The following is an 18,513-nucleotide window of genomic DNA, read 5'->3' as shown; positions in this document are numbered from 1 at the left end:
GATGTTTGAAACATTCTTCAAAATCCATTGGAAACAATACGCTACTTTTTTTTCATTTTAGATGGAACATTCAGTCCTTATGTTAATTGTTTTTAATCTTTATATTATAAAAGTTAAGGGTGTCTCACATACTTCTCTGCTTTGAGTAGGGCCAAGCTGTGGATATCTCGTATCCAGTCCTCTAATCCTGCTGTTATTTTGACTGACACAACAACACTGTATATCACATTTGTCAAACATGGCATGTAATGCACTGACTAAATCAATCTAGAGAGTCAATGGCTTTTTAAAATAATAACTGCATGATTATCCTGAGTGTTATTTCATCAGAGTTGAGAAGCCTTGACTAATGGAAGTTTATAGAACATAGCTGTATAGTTAAAACCTTCACAGCATCTTTGGTGTCTTTGGTCTTGTTGAATTTTTTTTGTCAGTATAATCTGTTTATTTCCCCCTGCTGCAAACATGGTATGTAACTCTTATTTAGAGGAATTTTTCGGACAGAAAATGCAGCATTTTATTGACAGACATAAAAAAAACATTGACAGACACCTGAAAAAACATATTTTGCAAATGCAACAACTAGCTTCCTATTTGTCAGTCCAAAAGTATGGCAGGGCAATTTCCCCAATATATTGATTTTAATAAATGTATTGCATATGAAGTAAATCAACTGTAACACTGATCCAATGTCCCACTGCCTCCAAATGTGCTGGAACCCCCACCTAAATGCAGCCAGCAAAATGGTCAATCAGCATGTTGTAAGGCTCTATCACTCCATCGCTAGACTAACTATAACTGGTTGCACATTTTGGAAGGTCACCATTGATTTAGCAAAGTCTCCTTCAACCTTTGGAAAAATATGTAGTCCTTTCAAATAATTCATCAAAATAACTGCCTTCCGTCACAAAAAACAAAGCTTATGCCAGATTATGAAAAAGCCTGAAGACTCCTTTTTGGCATCAGAATCAAATCAGAATATTGTCAGATGGATTAAATTTTTGTGAGGTAGGTAACCAGATCCTAGGGAGAACTTAGTATTGGTGTTGATTATCCACAAGATTATCCACAAGATCATCCAGCTCAGGAAGTGAGGTAAAACACTAATCCACAAAAGCTATGAAAAACATAACTGACCCTATCAGCTATATCATAACATAAAGATATCAAGATCACACATTTCAGACAGGAGAAATGTTCTGCCCTGCAAAATAATCAAAACATTTCACCACAGAAATCAATTATTCATGTGATTTTGGAACATGGTGTTTTGGAAGTGATTATCCAAAATTATTGCTGATCTGTATGTTCTCAGGAAATAAAAATAGACAAACAGGCAAAGATATGTGACTCGTTTGCCAAGTCTTAATGTCACCATATGGTCCACAAACCATTCTTATTGAAATGGTGTTTACCTTGTGGAAGCTCCCGTGGAAAACTCTCTTAACTTGATCCTCCTTGAACGTGGCTTTCTGGATCTCCCCTCTGGTGTCCTTGTTGTAGAATGAGATCGTTTTGCTGGAAGCTGAAAAGAGGGAACAGTGACTTCAGATGGCCTACCCCATGCGTTACAGAGAGAAGTCACGCAACGCACAGTCTCATCACACAATGGAAGCGAAGATGGAGAGATGGCTTCAGGACAAAAGCAAAAGACATGAGGAAGTATGCAACATGAGAACATTTAGATTCAATGCTCAATCTAAAGCCTATAAGACATTTTGCATTTCTTATTGATCTTTTTCTTCGAATTTGTGACTTTTTTCTTAATATAGGATTTTTTTCCATTTTTTGTGTGTGCTTTGGTTGCTATACTTCAGAGCTCAGCTGTAAAAGAGACCTTTGTCTCAGTGAATTGCCCTGTATAAATTAAGGTCAATTAATAAATAAACCCTGTAACTGGATGCCGTAGGGAGGAGACCTAAACTAAAGGCAGCCAGCTCACCCCAGAAGACATGAACAACATGGTGACTTACGGTTGACGGTGAGCCCGACTTCAGGGTTGTTGTTGCCATCGGCAATCTGCCAGATATCAAAGGCCTCGTTGGGGGTGTCCGGTAGGAGACGGAAGAGCAGGATGATGGTGTAGGATGGAGGAAGACCCTCTGGGTGCAACTCCCTGGGAAGAAGACATATATAGAATACAGGTGTCAAGGCAGATCATTATAAAAGGAACATTCTTCTGTAAAATGGTCAACTTCACGGACACCAAGCCTGAGGATGTAACCGCCAGCTGGATTTATTCCATTATCATAGGTCATCAGACAATCATAAATCTACGAGAAACATGACAGGTTCCACTATGACCTCTTTGATTTAAGACAGCCAATCATATTCTGTAGGGCCTTTGGCTAGGAAGAAACACCAGAGCTCCTTGAAGACCACAGGCGTAAAAACATCTGCCAGATCTACTCCAGCCTCAAAAAATTACTGACATATTGAAAGTATTTTCTGTCCCTACATTACTGCACAAAGTGTTTCCATTTGTGCACATTAAGTCAATGGCTTACCCACACACAAATACAAATCATTATGCACAAATTAACAAAAGCAGGCTTGTGCGTAAGAGGTTACAGCAGAGTTCTTGAGCAGCTCAGCAACTGCCTGAAGACATTTTAATGGGCCCCATAAAGAAACAAACTCCATTTTGGTAGCCCCTGCTATGACGTGTGGAGGACGGCCCTACCCTGGGAGCGGTATACTCCAGTCCAAATCCGTTTCTCGTACTATCACCTCATATATTCTACACGCTGCAAAAACCAGGCTGGCTGGCGCAGTGCTCTGAAGTGGGGCTCTGCTGTGTATGATGGGCACAGCGGGGACAGCAGGCTGCCAAGCGGAGTCTTTGAAGATCATATAAAAGGATGATGCAGACAGCCAGGGCGTTTCAGGATGCAGGAGAGGAGCAGACAATGTGCAACGGAAACAGCCTGCCAACACATACACACACACTTACTTTGTGGGCACAGAGAGGAAGGCGTCCTTGTGAATCCTGTAGGCGATGAAGCTGTTGAAGGAGCCCGGTTCCATGGACACACCATTCATGGCAGCAAATGTCCTGTCGGTGATGTTAAAGCCCTCAAGCATTCGGAAGCCTGAATGACCCAGAACATAGAGCAGGTCAGCATACAATCACAAGACGATTCAGGTCAATATAAAGATTATACAGTCATGCCGGTTGTGATAGTACTTAACAAGGCCTCGGAATGCTTCCTTGTCAGAAAATATTCCTGTCCCCTAGGTGTTATCAGTTACTGTCAGTTCAATCAAAATATAGGTATAGAAAATACCTACCCGGTGAAGTGAACCCATTGATGTAGATCAAAGGACAAGCTGAAAAGGGACACAACATGAGGATTCATAAAAGGCTGGAGGACGACTGAGAGCAAATGTTAGTATGGTTTCACTTGTGCCTTCGGGTACTGTAAGCCTTACTGGATGTGGCCGTTTCACAGATGAATGTGATGAGGTTGTCCTGGATCTTGGTGAACGCGTCAAAATCATCCAGAACAAAGACGTGTCTTTCACTTGGCTTGCTGCCAATGTTTCTCAACTCGGCCATGTCCACGTCAGCCACACCGATCACAAACACACTGTACCCTGGAGGAAGAGGAGTCAAATGATGCTGTAACTCATGAGGGAATTCTAAATGATCTCCAGCAATTTGTAAAGAAAATAGCCCAAAAAACAACCAGGGTTAACCATGACTAGAAATACTTTGCTGTTGTCTTCCATTAGGACAAACCCCAACGTTTAAACGCCTACCAGAGTGTATCAGGGTGGACGCGCTCTTCTTCATCTCGTCTTGGGAGCGCCCGTCAGTGACGACCACCAGAACCTTGGGCACGTACTTCCGCATGCCGCTGTCCGAAGTGAACACCTTCTCACCGACGTGCTTCAGGGCAGCACCTGTACCAAGAGGTGGTAGGGGCATCAGTTTCAGCCTTTAACTATGAGCTTATCCAACCGCACCAGCACGAGACTCCGTGTTAATGATCTCATCCAGGGATAATTGAGGGTTTACAGTATGAGAGCTCAACCTGTTTTGGTGTTTCCTCCCATGTAGCGAACCAGCTGAAGTGCCGCCAAGGCCTTTCCCTTGTCATGGTAAGTGTTCAGTTTGAACTCCGTCTTGGCACTGTCACTGAATTGCACAAAAGACACCTGTTTCCAGAAAACAAGAGTGAGAAAGAGACAGACAGACAGACAGAAAGAGAGAGAGAAAATAAAACATTTAACATGAGCAATGCAAAACTAAGAGAAGGAAACATGCTGTAAAGAGGGACACAACAGCCAGAGGCATTCCCTTTCACGTTACACAGTGTGGAATTTCAGAGGATGGATTTGTTGGAGTTGTACCTGCATGCCGTTGGGGTGGATGACATCGAAGGCGCCGATCATGCTGAACACAAACTGTATCACTTTATTGAAGCTTTCGTCTCCAATACTCCAGGAGCCGTCAATCAGGAACACCAGGTCAGCCTTGGCCCCTCGACACACTGGGGAACACGTGCAGCCAATTCAATGGACATGTCAGGTACTCTGTTAGTCCTACAGCGAGCTGCTAGTCTGTGTTAGCTGCACTTCCCACCACAGCACGGTAAGTTCAAGCCACACCTTACCATCAACAGCGCCGGGGATGGTGGGAGGCGGAGGCGGCGTGGGGGGTTCAGTTGGGGCCTCTGTGGGCTTGATAACTGTAACAAAGACCAGACATTGAGCAGTCTGACCGTTTCAAATTCACTAGCATGCCATGTGAGCCCCTGCAAAGACCTTGAGTGTGGAGGAGTGTGGTCATAGAGTAAATAGAATGGAAGTGACAAGTGACATGTTACAGGTCTGATGTTTAGCGGGGTTTCTTACGCGTCCTCTCCTTGACACTAACTCCTGGCCCCTCCAGGTTGGGGGTCTGTGTGTACACGGTGGCGTTGTAAAGGGCGTCGGGAGTCAGGCCGCTCCAGCAGTACTGGCTCTCAGACCCAGTAACGGTGGTCTCCTGGGCTCCCTTGTTAGAGGCTGGAAGAGAAGAGGGTTTATACACATTGGTTGTGGGTAAGGTGTTTTGTCCCCAAGCCCTTTACATGTATTCTGTACATCACCTGGAAAGCCCAGTGAGCACCTGGAAAAGTACTATATGAATGCCACTCATTGTCATTGTTATGATTATCTCGGAAGAGAGGGGAAACAGAGGGTTAACTACACCCATCAGTAGCGCTTAAACTAAGCCACAGTGAGCATAGGCAGTGCTTAGTGTTATTCAACAGACACCCTTTCAAACAAACAGGAATTTGCTAAATGTGATAATGTGCTCTGCATCCATTTACAATGGCTACCATACTGTAAACCAAAATGTCTTCCAGTTTCCTTTTCTCTTACAGTAAGTTTGCATCAGAGAGTATACCAAAGTAATACGAAGCAGACGGATCAGTGATGTAACACACTAAGCATTCAACTACAGCGATGTAACACACTAGACAATCAAACACTTACACCTTTGTGACAGCGTGGCACATTTCCAGATCTGATGTTAAGTAGACATTCTGGAACTAATGTAAAAGAACAGCCACTGTATTGAGGCAGTCGTCTCCCATTGGAAGGTTAGCCCCGGTCAACTCATCCTTGCCATCCTCCTAAATCCGAATGTGTTGTTAGGACACATGGATTGAAATGGGCTGTAACAGCACTTACGGTCCAAGGGATTCAGTTTGAGTCTGTAGGACGTAGCAGCCCTGTGGGGGCTCCATCTCATGCAGAAGGTGTCATAACCGACGTTGTAGGTGGTCAGGTCCGTGACGTTCAGGTACACTGTGAAATCCCAAAATAGTCCATCAGCCAGCCAAAGAACCAACAGGTCGATCAAACAGACAAATCAACCAACCACTGATCAATCACTTACGGGTGGTTCCTTGCCCAATTAGAGGTCCACTAAGGCCAGTGTCGTACTGGGCAATCACATTGACGTCGTAGGTGGTTCCAGGCTCCAGGTTGTGTAGATGATGGCTGGTAACGTCTCCAACAAACGTCTCCATGGTCTGATCAGTACCTGCAAGCACAGGCAGCAACACTCCAGGTTAATAACTTTAGGCAAGAAAACATATCTTCCAATGTCCTGTAAATACATTTTTATTTTCAATTACTTATGTAGTAACTAACTTCACAACAATATTTTTATCACATTTCTTCTCTAATTCTAATTGTGTTGTGTTAATAACCTCCACACACAAATTAGTAAACAAATTCCATAGCTTTTGTCAGGTCCTGGCAGTGTTGCCTCTAGGCATCTCTATGTGCCTGGAGGCCACAGTTAGGGCCTGACTGCAGAGGTGCAATGCACTGCTATGTGCATTGCTGGTCAATTATCCCCAATCAGAGGCAGCTGCTCCCTATTGCCTCTGACCGGGGGTCCTATTTAAGTTGCCCTGTGTGTTCCTGAGTTGTTTGTCAATGTTTGTAGCTTTATGTGTTGGGGCTCCTCAGTTTATGGGTTACGCTCCTTTTGTTGTGTTCTTGGTGGACAAGAAGAAACATTAAAGGATACCTTCTCTCTACTCTGTTCCTCCTGAACTGTGACAGCTTTGGTTTGTTAAGATCAACCTAAAATGTTCAATTCAGGTAATACTTACCTATAAATAAAATATCAGTGGAAGTAGTTATGAAATAATAGTAAGATCAAACAAATGAGAACACCTTAACAAAAAAGAACAGTGGATGATGCACTTCTTCATTAATAACTGCAAGTTGCACTGGATAAAAGTGTCTGGTAAATGTAGGCAAATCTGACCTTCAGGCTTATATACCAGTTTGTAGCCCACCACTCTGGAGGGCGCGGGGTCCCAGGACACTCTGAAGCGGGTGTACCACTCATCTGACACCCTAAGGTTCTGGGGACCCAGCATGTCGACTGGAGGAGGATGCACACAACATATTAAAAACATATGAAAACATTTGTAAAACGCATTTCACAGCCGTGTAATCTTCGCTTTGATGTGTAATGCGTGCAGCTCAGATCCCCGACTGGAGGAGAGCCAGATAAGAAGTCTCTGGCACACACACGGGCCAGCCGAGCTGAAGCCAAGTTATGAAGTCTCTATTGTTTCTAAGATCCAGGGTAATAATCAGTGGCAGAGTTTACAGAAATCCCCTGCTGTTAATTATGTCCATCGTTTATAGTCGCAGTGCAGTCAAAACCTGATTGACATATCTTTTAATGACATTTCCTAAATATACGTTAAAAATAAACACTGACAACTTAAAACTGCTGATCATTTTCTTTTCATGTATAGAAAGGAAAGCCTGTAATTTCAGGTTGTTTGGGAACTTTTGGCCAACAGCATGTCACACAACCTCCAATATCCCCATCAGCCAGTCAGGTCTGTGCATGCAAAGGTTTTTAAAATGGGTTTCCTACACCGGCTTGCTCACACCAAGCAATTTCATGCTTTCAACGGTTCTCAGGAAAATATATCGTAAAGACTATCCAACCAAAAAGTCCCTGTGAGACTTGGACTTGACAGTTTGTATCTGTAAATAACCGTGTGTTTGTGGGGAACAGTGTGGGTCTGTTTTTCAGTCATGTTCAGGTGTTGCATATTGGACCAAGCGTAGAATGAACTTGCGTACCCGTGCGACCGTTTCCATTCAGATCTCCCCCTGGTCCATCAGCGTAGATGGCCTGAACATTGATGATATAAGGAGTGTCTGGGTCCAGGTTTGGCAGGATCACTGTGTTTCTGTTCCCGGGAACCATAGTCTGAAAGACGCCCACGCAGAACATTCAAACAAATCCTCATTAATGCCATTCGGCGGGGCACTATATACAGATGACAAAATGCTTACCGCTGAAGAGTACCTTAGGCCACACACAAGCTCGAGGTTGTTATTTGAGAACATGATCAGACACATTGGCAATTTGGGTGCTTACATGCTCCTCTATGGGGTCTCCAGTGGTGGGTGCATAGGTGATTTTATACTGTTGCACTGGACCTTCGGCATGTTCCCACGCCACAGTCAGAGAGCTGGTCGTGGGGTCATACACCCGCATGTCTCTAGGGCCACTGCGGGGAACTGGGAGGGCCGATGAAGAGGTTAGCACCACGTGGACAGATACCGTATGTGGATGGTTACAGTTTTTTTGTTGCTTTGTTACTATTATCAGTAGTACATTGTTATTTTTCTTAGCACAAAACTCCAAATTGGTCACACTTGTAAAACGTTAAGTTTTGCATTCAAAACAATGGATTTTGCTTTCATTTGGTTTGTAAACATCTTTCACCACAAGGTAATTGATTCAACCACTACATTTTAACAAGTTATGCGTGTACTTTATATGAACATCATGTCTTTCAATGTGAGACATGCCTTTCTAGATGACACACTGATGTTTTATCTTGTTTGTTGTATTCAGTGTCAAATGTGCTTAGAGTTTCTGAGAGTTCTGTTGTGTTTTTGTACATGGTGAAATATTACTACATACTTGAGTGAAGGGCACGAAAGCAACAAAAAATGTAATAAACGTGTGACGGCCATAGGGTTGGACACAGCACGATTATACGGATCAGAAATAGTATCGATGTTATCTTACGTGTCTTTCCTGTGTCTTCGGCCTGGGGTCCGTCTCCGTCGGCGTAAATGGCCACCACTCCCACGTTGTAGGGCGTGTCAGGGACCAGCTGCTCCAGCATAGTGGTGGTGGTCGTTCCCGGAACCACGACCTGAGGAAGGACAGAGGACCGAGAGTCAGCCGCGGAGGTCTGAAATTCAAACCCTTATCTGTCACCAGCACGCTCCATTCTCAAAATAAGAAAAATCTCATTTCCAGTTCGAAAAGTGTGTCAGAAAAAAAAAAAAGCCCCGCTGTACGAGCTGTACTGCCAGCAAAAATATGGACGTCCTTGAAACGTCGGGATGCTGTATCATGATGCCTTGGACGTCTTGAACGTCCCCGTTTGCTGGGTTGGTTCCGGGTAAGTCAGACTCACCCAGACTGACGACCTGACAGCTGTTCCAGCATAACACCTTCGACAGCTCGTCCTCACCTCGCGTCACTCAGCGTTGACCATTTGTGTTGACACTGCTCAGCGCTCAGTGAACAGGAGAGGACAAATATGTCTTTGATGTCAGTGAGCTAGGGCCCGTCCCAAAAAAAGTGTGGGCAAAAACACACGGTAACTAAAATAATGTGGTGACAGTTGCTTCCAGCCATCTGGCCCTTTTGACCAATCTGAGTGGCAGGCGCTTGTATGTGTTTCTCTAGCCCTCCCGGATAACAGTCTCATTGTTCAGTCTCTTGTTTAGATAACATTAAGCTTGGAGTAACCCTGTCTGTCCGCTGATCTCTTCATCTACCTGCCGAGCCAACTAGTGTCACATATCCTAGAAAACACAGGAGTCCGGACCAGCACCAGCTGGTTTCTCTCTCAGTTCCAATGAGCACCATTGTTTCATTCTCAGTTTGTGCTCTATCTCTCCGTATCTCTGTTGTGACTGTTCGAGTCAAGCCCTTACTCCGGTCAGCCCTCCGTAGGGTACATTAGCTCCATGTTCCTCTCAAGTAAACCCAAGGTTACATGGAGGTTTTCCAAATCTGGTAATGCATGAGTTCAAATCTCTACCACACGACCAGCGGTGGAGTAGAAAAACAACTGGTGGTTGAACTCTGATTGGTTGCAGCTAAAAAAAAAAAAACACATATCCACATGAGGTGGGTGAACTGCTACGTGAAATAAAAAGGTGGGGGAACTGTCATAGAAAATATGCACCACTGGTCCTGACAATGGCTACATGCCTGTTGATGTGGAAATCTGGCCCTGGCCCAGGAAAAGTCCATCATAATATTCCGTCCGAAATACAATGTGATGAGTTTATGAGAGTACCTCTAGTAGCTATCCATAAAATGAAACCACATTGCTTTTCAAAGGTCTGCTATTTGACTTCACTGTCTCACAGCACTCTATTAGTGGAGCACTTAGCTTCACCATACATCTGTTGTAACTCCAGCCATGGGGGCACAGCTGAGTCAGATGAATAGAAGAATCTCCTAAAACAACTAGAATTAATAAGATATAAAATGTAATGCCCTGCCTTCTCACCGGATGTTGCTCAACACACAGTGACGTAATCGGTTGTGTTATGAATAGATTTGTGTTTATGCTGGAGACACATTTTATTTCACTGTGTCTGTCTGACTCGCCTGATTCCGCCAGCGCAAGTCATTCATGTATTACATTGCATAGTGCTTGTGGAATTTGGTCTTTGCTTAGAGCAAAAAGGTTTCTGAAAAGACAGAAGTCACGAAAATGTAAAACCCCAACCAACAAAGTTACATATTTCTAAAGAAAAGAGTCTAGGGAACGCAGAACCCTTTCAGCTGTGACTTTCACAGTCAGCTCTACATATCAATTTTTTGACCATTTTTTGACCATTTTTTGACCATCTGAAAGCAATTCACTATGTTAGCTTAATAGGCATTTCAAATTCAGGGCAAAGAAGAGCAAACACAGACGAGCAACCCCCATCACTGAAACGAATCATCTGAAGCACAGGGTTGATGATTTTGTCGACGATTTGTCTCTTCACCAAAAGCTCTAGTGCCGCACATTCCTAAATGACCCGAACCATTGGATTTGACCACCCCCTGCACACACACCCAAGTCTCTGGACCCAAATATTTGACCTCTGACCTGGGGTGGGGTACATGAGAGGCCCTGTGGGTCTCCCTGTAAGTGACTCACCGACTCAGAGGGCTTGGTGCCAGTCAGGGGGGCGTACATGACCCTGTACTGGAGAACCTCCCCGGTGGCAGGTTCCCAGCGCACATTCAGGGTGTTGGTGGTGGGGTTAAAGACCTGGATGTTCCTCGCGGCGGTACGCACCACTGCGGAGGGGAAAGACAAAGGAGAGGGACGGAGAAAGAGAGACAGAGAGAGGGAGAGAAAAAGAGAGTGGTGAGAGAACGGGAGCCGAAAACATCAATTAGGAAAGTCCAACTAAAGATTTGTTGGTTCCTGAATGAGGCACTTGGGATTGTTAGTCTTAAATCACAATTCAAAGCTTTTTCTGGGCCTGTGTACAATTTATGCTAGTTGACTCAGACAAAAAACAGCAGCAGAAAAAGGCATTGTTGGCCATTGTTCAATACTACACAGTCTGGTCTAAAAAGACAGCAGATTGTTTTATATACTGTGCCCCAGTGCCTAGCTGAGAGGAAATCTGATGAGAAAAGAGGTCAGCAAGGGTTATGGAAACTAAGGATCTGGAAACCTTTTAACATTCCTCATATGGTTTTAGAAAAAGAAAAAATTGCAAATGGGGGGGGGTTGTATTTTGAGATAAACAAAGCCTCATTCTCTAAGCAATTATTTGTAGAAAAACTATTATTTCCTAAGGTTTGTAAAGGATACAATAAAAATAAGTAAAATATATTTTAAAGTCTTGTTTTCCTGATCTTTATTCATTGTTTTGGAGGAGACAGACGTTTTCCAATGTTACACAGACTCAACAGTTTGTATTCTTACCATTGGTATTCACCAATTTCATCTTACTCTGAGGAATTAGATAAATATCAAAATTACAATATCAAAATTAGGACTTATCCCTTTACCGAAACAAAACTACAATACTTAGCTAACGGAAGCTCCGAAGAAGACAAGACAGGTCTGATGCCCTCTGTGAAAATTGCCTTTAAAACTAAAGCAGATGCTTCTAGTCTTTGTAGCACTCAGCATCGTATGCTCATAAAGATTGAGAGGGATAAACATGGTGAGTTTTACGTGAATTCACCCTTGAAGCACATCTTTAATGGGCACTCCACAATGAAGTCCTTTTTCATTGAAAAGAATCTGAAGAAAAACATTGTTCAGACTGACTGAGTAAACAATATACACATGTCTATTCCAATAGTTCTGCTAGAGATCAAAAGCTTGAAAGCTATCGTTGTTTGGGTGTCCCTGGGGGTAAGTTCTGACATATTTCACGGGGGACAGGGTTCTCACCAAAAAAAATACAGACGGGAAACACATAAGCAACACTAATGATCTGAAGTGACCTTTGTAAAATATAGCCAGAATATAAAAGACTGCTGAGTTGAAAGTACACTGTCCATTCATTCTCCTTCCACCTAAAATCTTTCCATGAGGGAAGCACATCATTCACTCCATGATGTCCCCCAGCTGTGCCACCGCCACCATGGTTTATTATATGCAATAAACGGACACGAGCAGTGCGGGAGACCACTAGAGTGTTGCCAACACAGAGGAATTCCTTCCTGTATAATCAGCCCACTCAAGACCGTCATGCTGAGAGCAGGCCAAGCCTTTTCCTCATGGGAGAAACTGAAGCAGAGGTGTTCTGACGAACTATACACATTATCAACTGCGATTCAAACTATCAGGTCTTGAAGTGGATATTTCAGGTGGAAACCAATAAAAAGAAACAAAAAGAAAATCCTGCCATTGCCTGCCGTAGCCTCCAGATAATAAAAAAACTTGGCTTATTTCACAAGGAAAATGCAGGGATAGTGCAAAACATATTCTGGGCAATATTACAAGAGTTTACTGGCATAAGGAGCAAGCAAGCCAACACACTGGGCCAGAGTGCATGCTCTAAAGATATGCCAGCTCTCAACTAAAGCCCAATCTTTTCCTCAGTAAATTGGATCCAATAATCGTAGAATTATATTAAAAGATGGCAAAGGGATATTTTTTTTTGCACAACAGGTAGAACATACTTTTAATGCTGTAGCATCACCCAGTTTATTTTCATTTCATTTTAATGTTCCATTCCTGAGTTTCAATGGCTGGCATAGTCAATTCCATGAGCTATGCTAGCAGGAGTGGATGGAATCACCAAGAAAGAAAGGCTTTTGGGGCGAGTCCATCCACTTCCACTAGTTTCAGTCTGGGTGATGTGCTAAAAGTAATGTGTCCTTGGAGTATCATGAAGAAAAGTGTCGCTGAGGCAGGTCATCTGGACCAGATAACAAGCATCTCAGCAGGACGTGGACTCACATGTCTTGCCATCCTCAGACATGCGTTTGCCCTCTCCGGCAGGGTAGACAGGGACCACAGTGACAGTGTAGAGGGTGTCGGACATCAGGTTCCTCAGGACAGTTCGGGTGGTGCTCCCAGAAACCTGGTCCTGTAAACAGAACACACACACACAAACAGGACTGAGCCATGCTAGTTACAGTTCTGGTAAACGGCCATTTTTTTTTTTGTTGGTATATGTTTGACCATGCCAGTGTGTGAGTATTCTTTCAGCCTTCGGATGGGTGTATGTGTGTGACAATGGACGCGATAACGGATATGTTGGGAAAATGGATGTGACAATGGATGGGTGTGATAATGGATGTGACGACTGAAGTGTGTCCACGCCATCGTGAGAATCTTCAGAGGACATCCAGCCTACCACAGCCGTAGCTCCGCCAATGGCGGGAACATAGTAGATCTTGTACTGGCGCACACTGCCCTCGGCAGGCTCCCATTGGACGTTCAGCGTGCTGGTGGTGGGGTCAGTGACCTGGAGGTTCCTCACTCCGCCCAGCGGCTCTTCAGTGAGAGAAAGGACATTCGATTTTTTGTTGAATGTCAACCATTGGTTTTGGATGTTAAAATCTTACGGACGTTGGTGATGGGAGACAATAACGAAACAGCTACATATTGTAATATTGTTTTGTTGATTTAACATACTGTATTGTTTTGACAATATTGCAGCAATATTGTTGCGCTAGTTGCTTTATCTCCAACTTATTTTTAAATTTAGAACGTTTACTTTCACATAACTGATCAAATCTATCTTCCTTGTGGTTCTCTTTTCCTGCTGCAGCAGAACATTGGTGAGCAAAATATTTGGAACATAAAATGTAAATAATATCACAGTACTGAATCACAATTCTAACATATCTTGAGAATGTCAGTGCAAATCCCACTTAAATACAGTGCTAATGTTGTATTGTGTAGTCCCTGCAATTCCCTGCCCTAACAGATGTGTTGTTGCTAATCTATGTTTTACAAATAAAGTATAGAACATCTTCAGCATCAGCATCTTCACTTGGTAGACATTTAACACCAGTTCCTTGACGGGGAGGGGGGGGGGTGCAGTTGAGAGTGTGAATAAGAATAAGATCAGAAAGGCCTTTCTGGGGCAACAGTGAAGTCACTACTCACTGGTCCTTCCATTTCCAGAGATATCCTTGCTCTCCCCACTTGCATATAAGGCTGCCACAGTGATGGAGTAGGGAGTGTCGGGGGTCAGCTTTGGCAGAAGCACTGTGTTCTTCTTCCCTCCAATCTGTACCTGTTAGAGGGATGAAGACATGTTGAAAATTAGATGAATTTAATTGTGTGCAACAAGTGTATAGAGAAAAGGAAGCAGAGCGTAAGGCCTGAGTCTATTTGCAGTATTGGATCAACAACAAATCCTTCAAATATTCCCGTAAGATTACGAATACAAGAAATAGTTTCCCTCAGAGGTTTTGGCCACGGACGATGTTACAGGAAAAAACAGGTTTATCCTCGTTTTGGATGTGGATGAACCTCTGATTGCAGCTTTCCTCCCCTGACAGTATCTGTCAATATCGGGGGACTTGATGGAAAGAATTCTGGTCGAGGAACACCAGGCTGTCAACATTTTTCTCTCAGGATACAGGAAGCGTTTTTGTCTGTTGTCATGGTAGTGAGTAAGAGGTAAAAATATTCTCTGAAGGCCCTAACAGTGGTTTCTGCTGTCTCAGGTATAACCGGCGAGTTGCACATGCCGTTGTTGACCAGGGAGAAGCTGAATTCAATTAATTGGCCAAACCCTGAGTTGCGTGCATGAGGATTGTGTTGTTTCTAGTCCATTTCTAATCCTCCACAAAGTCAACCCCTGGCAGCCTGCTCTGGGTGCCTAGGGAAAACTCCTATTAGCAAACAATGGGAAAATAAATGATGCAAGTCATGGCATTCGGCACAAATAAACTTTTCCTTGTACACAAGTGTGTCTCCCATTTCCTACACAGATTTCCTGTCACACATGAAACGACACGCCTGAGCTCTCCTTGCTTGTTGAAATGATGTATGTGAACCAGAACCACTTGGCTGAGGTCTGCTCATCAGCTTCCAGCTTTCCAACAATGACCTTAATATTCAGTGAGTGACATCACAGGGGAACAAACAGCAGCTGGGCAAGACAAGGTTTCCCCAGCCCAAGTTAATAAATGGACACGGTTCCATCCATTCCGCATCAGAACGCAATATCTGAATGGATAAATAACTTGCATAACTCTGGCTAGTCTATCTATCATGCAGCACAGGCAAGTCTGATAAGATAAGAGATAGGGAGGGACATTCCCAAACCTCCTCCTCATACACTGTATCCGTCCGAGCCTAGACATTTGGCCTGATGAGAAAAGGCTGTCTGACTAAACTCATAGGTATCCTGCTCTGGTGGAGCAACAGCAGGGACAGACAGCTTCGTGTAGCACTGTAAACACAGTGCAGTCAACGACCTCCCTGAATCCACACACACACACACACACACACGCATTAACCAGCTGTACTCTGCCATTCTATCCCTTCCTCCTCTATCTGGCCGTGAGCCCACTCCCCAGGGCTGTCTCAGGGGAAGTTGGGATACACAAAACACACATTTCCATTTCACACATGCCTATAATCCGCCCTTGTCCGTGTGAAACAGGAGACATTCAAACACCCACCAAATTATTATTTTTAATTCTGATCCTCTCCTCCTGTCTCAACGTCCCTGAGCACCACATGCTGCTCACAGGTATCACGGGATATTGAACTGGGTTGTCTGGCTGTTTTACTGGGGTGGGAGACTCACAGGTATTGCGGGATATTACACTGTGATGATAAAAGGGCTCCCCTGGACATTATTGTTCAGAGTGTTCTTCTCTTCTGACCATTCTGGGGAGAGTTGAGAATGAACAGGGATTTTGAAACAGTGAAACATCTGCATTTGCCGGGGTCCTTGTCTTACCGACTGGCTCTTACCACCGGCAGTGGGGACGTATGTGATCCGGTAGTTCTGGACACGTCCGGGAGCGTGGTCCCACTTGACGGTCAGAGAGGTGGTGGTGGCGTTGAACACCTGCAGGTTCTGCGGGGGGCCGGTGGGGGCTGGGAGCAATCACAACAACATAACACCTTAGACAGATATCCAAAGGACACGGATCATCTCCTGACTCTGAACTGTGATGTCTCCAGAAGAAGTGCGTCTGGTCGGTTTATATCGATTCTGGATTTGAGAGCCGTCAGCTACGGCAAACATCTTACCGGGTGTGATGATGACCTTGGCCACTGAAGAGGGAAACAGAAAAACAATGAGATCTTATTACAGTAGTTAGCGTGAGGCGTTGATGGGCACCCACGGGAAAGTATCTCCAATGAATTATTCTGATTGGACGATGGACTTGACTTACGGGTTTTCTCGTTGCCCAGCAGGTCCTCGCTCTCCGACTCGTCTGGGTAGATGGCGGTGACGGACACGTCGTAAACCGTGTCCGGGTCCAGATTCTCCAAAAGGTGATTGGTCTCATCACTGCTCAGGATGGCCTGGAACAGAGAACACAACCAAGTTGATGGAATATCTGCGGGCAATACGTCCTGAACACAACCCAATGAAGAAGATCATTGGCCTTACATATTGGAAGTTGCTGTCTCCCTTCCTGGTCCAGCCGATACGGTAGAGGGCAACATCAGGTGCCCCATGTTCCCAATGGGCCCTGAAGCTGGTCTGAGCCACCTCGGAGAAACGCAGGTTCTTAGGAGCAGGAACAACATCTAGACCAAAGAAAGGAATCATTATATTTGCAAGATCCCAAGAGCCTGGGCCCAACGATCAGGCCATATCTTTAGCGCTGAGAAGAAGGCAGCGCAGCCCTATGCTTTCTGACCCAGTCAAGCTGTTTGACTGTACCTGTGATGGCTGTGTTGAGCATGGGGTTTCCAGGTCCTTCGTCGTACATGGGGGTGACAGCCAGATCATACTCAGTCTGAGAGATCAGGTTGTCCAGGTCCCTGGAGGTCACACCTCCTCTCACTTCCAGCTGCAGACCAAAACAACATTTGTTTACATTTTTCACATCATTGCAGTGTATGCCCATGTCAAATAATTTCCCCTGTGTCAACAGTTGAAGGAATGACAATGAACAAACACTGTAAACATGCCCACAAGCCCCTATGACCTCAATAAGGTTGAGGAACCATGTAACATTTCTTTTATAATTTCTGCGTAATTTTCCATTCTTCAGGAATCTCATAATCATGGCATTCAACACGGTCATTCCTAATTTTCTCAAGTAGATACCTGTTCTTTCTCTTTCACTGCGATTTGCAAAGGTTCTTTCCTGGATGCAGAAGAAAAGCTCTCCCTGTTTTTCTCAGTGTACGGAGCTGAGCTGGAGCTGCTAATCCAGGCATGAACCATCATCCATCAGCTAGCCCAGATCCCCGACAGTTTCTGGGTATGAGCTTAGTCCCCACTTCCCTCCCCTAACCCTACTCCACAGTGTCCCAATCAGATGTCTGGATGTTTTTGTCATCTGTGTAGTCTAATGTGGGGATGGAGAAGTGTACCGCCATGTGATTTATAGCCCAGGATGTTGGGTATGGCCAGGGCTAGACACGCCATGGTGGAACACCCAGAGGCCTCGGCTATAAAGCACAAGATGTCCCCTGTGGCTGCTGGACCAGGACAGCGTGGTCTGCACTGTCACTGAAACATCCAGCCCCAGTTCCAACACCCCCCCCCCCACACCTCTGTTCAGGTAGGATCTGTTCTCCCCATCTCCTGCTGACAGTGGTATAATCCTTCCATCAGGCTCACGGTCCAATAGCAAAGCCCCAGATGTCCCCATGCATACCCATCTCACCAGCTGCCTTTTCCATTACGTGATCTAAAGTCAAGTCTCCATGATCCACCAAAGAGGACAATGTCAATCTGCTAACTCTCGATTCAAGATCGCTATCATGGCCTATGAAGGAGATATGGGCAGTTCATGTTTAGCACTGGTACCCCCAGTTCCATCCTCTGAACCGCCAGAAAAACGATTAACTAAGCTGGCGAACAATATGAGTCTTAGCTCTGCCGATGCACGGCCTCCAGGAGAGCTATAGAAGCTACAGAGAATTGCATTCACTGCTGTCTGTACACAACTTATTGTGACAACTCAGCCTCACCTCTTTGGCTTCTCCCTCGTCCGGCTTGTAGGTGATGATGTACTTGCGAACGGCACCTGGAGCAGCATCCCAGTTCAGCTTCAGGGTGCTGTGGGTGACATCTCTGACCCTCAGCTTTCCCGCCGGGGGCAAAGGCACTACAGAGGGGGACAGGGGGCCACAAAGATGACGGTAAGGACATTATATAAACATCATGTAAACCGGTGCAGTGAGCAGCCCAGATTGACCCTCCAGGAGTAAGGACCGGTCACCTGTTACCATTCGAGAAGACTTCTGTGCGAGGTAACAATGTTGTTTGTTTGGAGCAGGGGAAATAAAGTCTTTCTAAAACATTAACGGT

At 44.7% G+C, this 18,513-nt stretch overlaps 1 protein-coding gene across 3 annotated transcripts in view; it reads right to left on the bottom strand.

Moving 5' to 3' along the window:
- Positions 1–18,513, bottom strand: part of LOC105015765 (collagen alpha-1(XII) chain) — a 64,288-nt gene that overhangs the window by 15,709 nt on the left and 30,066 nt on the right. For all 3 annotated transcript variants that reach the window (XM_010879147.4, XM_010879148.5, XM_020054257.3), the window contains 26 exons: positions 18,174–18,310; positions 16,912–17,041; positions 16,636–16,775; positions 16,415–16,547; positions 16,269–16,292; positions 15,973–16,112; positions 14,160–14,289; positions 13,402–13,541; positions 13,002–13,131; positions 10,728–10,870; positions 8,579–8,708; positions 7,919–8,061; positions 7,618–7,747; positions 6,779–6,898; positions 5,894–6,040; positions 5,686–5,802; positions 4,861–5,013; positions 4,620–4,694; positions 4,357–4,496; positions 4,038–4,161; positions 3,763–3,906; positions 3,433–3,597; positions 3,292–3,330; positions 2,954–3,092; positions 1,974–2,116; positions 1,416–1,525 (listed from right to left, as the gene is read on the bottom strand). In XM_010879147.4, the coding sequence (XP_010877449.2) occupies positions 1,416–1,525; positions 1,974–2,116; positions 2,954–3,092; positions 3,292–3,330; positions 3,433–3,597; positions 3,763–3,906; positions 4,038–4,161; positions 4,357–4,496; positions 4,620–4,694; positions 4,861–5,013; positions 5,686–5,802; positions 5,894–6,040; positions 6,779–6,898; positions 7,618–7,747; positions 7,919–8,061; positions 8,579–8,708; positions 10,728–10,870; positions 13,002–13,131; positions 13,402–13,541; positions 14,160–14,289; positions 15,973–16,112; positions 16,269–16,292; positions 16,415–16,547; positions 16,636–16,775; positions 16,912–17,041; positions 18,174–18,310 (3,266 nt within the window). The remainder of the gene's footprint in view (positions 1–1,415; positions 1,526–1,973; positions 2,117–2,953; positions 3,093–3,291; positions 3,331–3,432; positions 3,598–3,762; positions 3,907–4,037; positions 4,162–4,356; positions 4,497–4,619; positions 4,695–4,860; positions 5,014–5,685; positions 5,803–5,893; positions 6,041–6,778; positions 6,899–7,617; positions 7,748–7,918; positions 8,062–8,578; positions 8,709–10,727; positions 10,871–13,001; positions 13,132–13,401; positions 13,542–14,159; positions 14,290–15,972; positions 16,113–16,268; positions 16,293–16,414; positions 16,548–16,635; positions 16,776–16,911; positions 17,042–18,173; positions 18,311–18,513) is intronic.

Source organism: Esox lucius, chromosome 15 (assembly GCF_011004845.1).
Source record: "Esox lucius isolate fEsoLuc1 chromosome 15, fEsoLuc1.pri, whole genome shotgun sequence".
NCBI lineage: Eukaryota > Metazoa > Chordata > Actinopteri > Esociformes > Esocidae > Esox > Esox lucius.
Note: the sequence above shows the minus strand (reverse complement) of the source record. Positions and strands in the feature narration are given on the sequence as shown.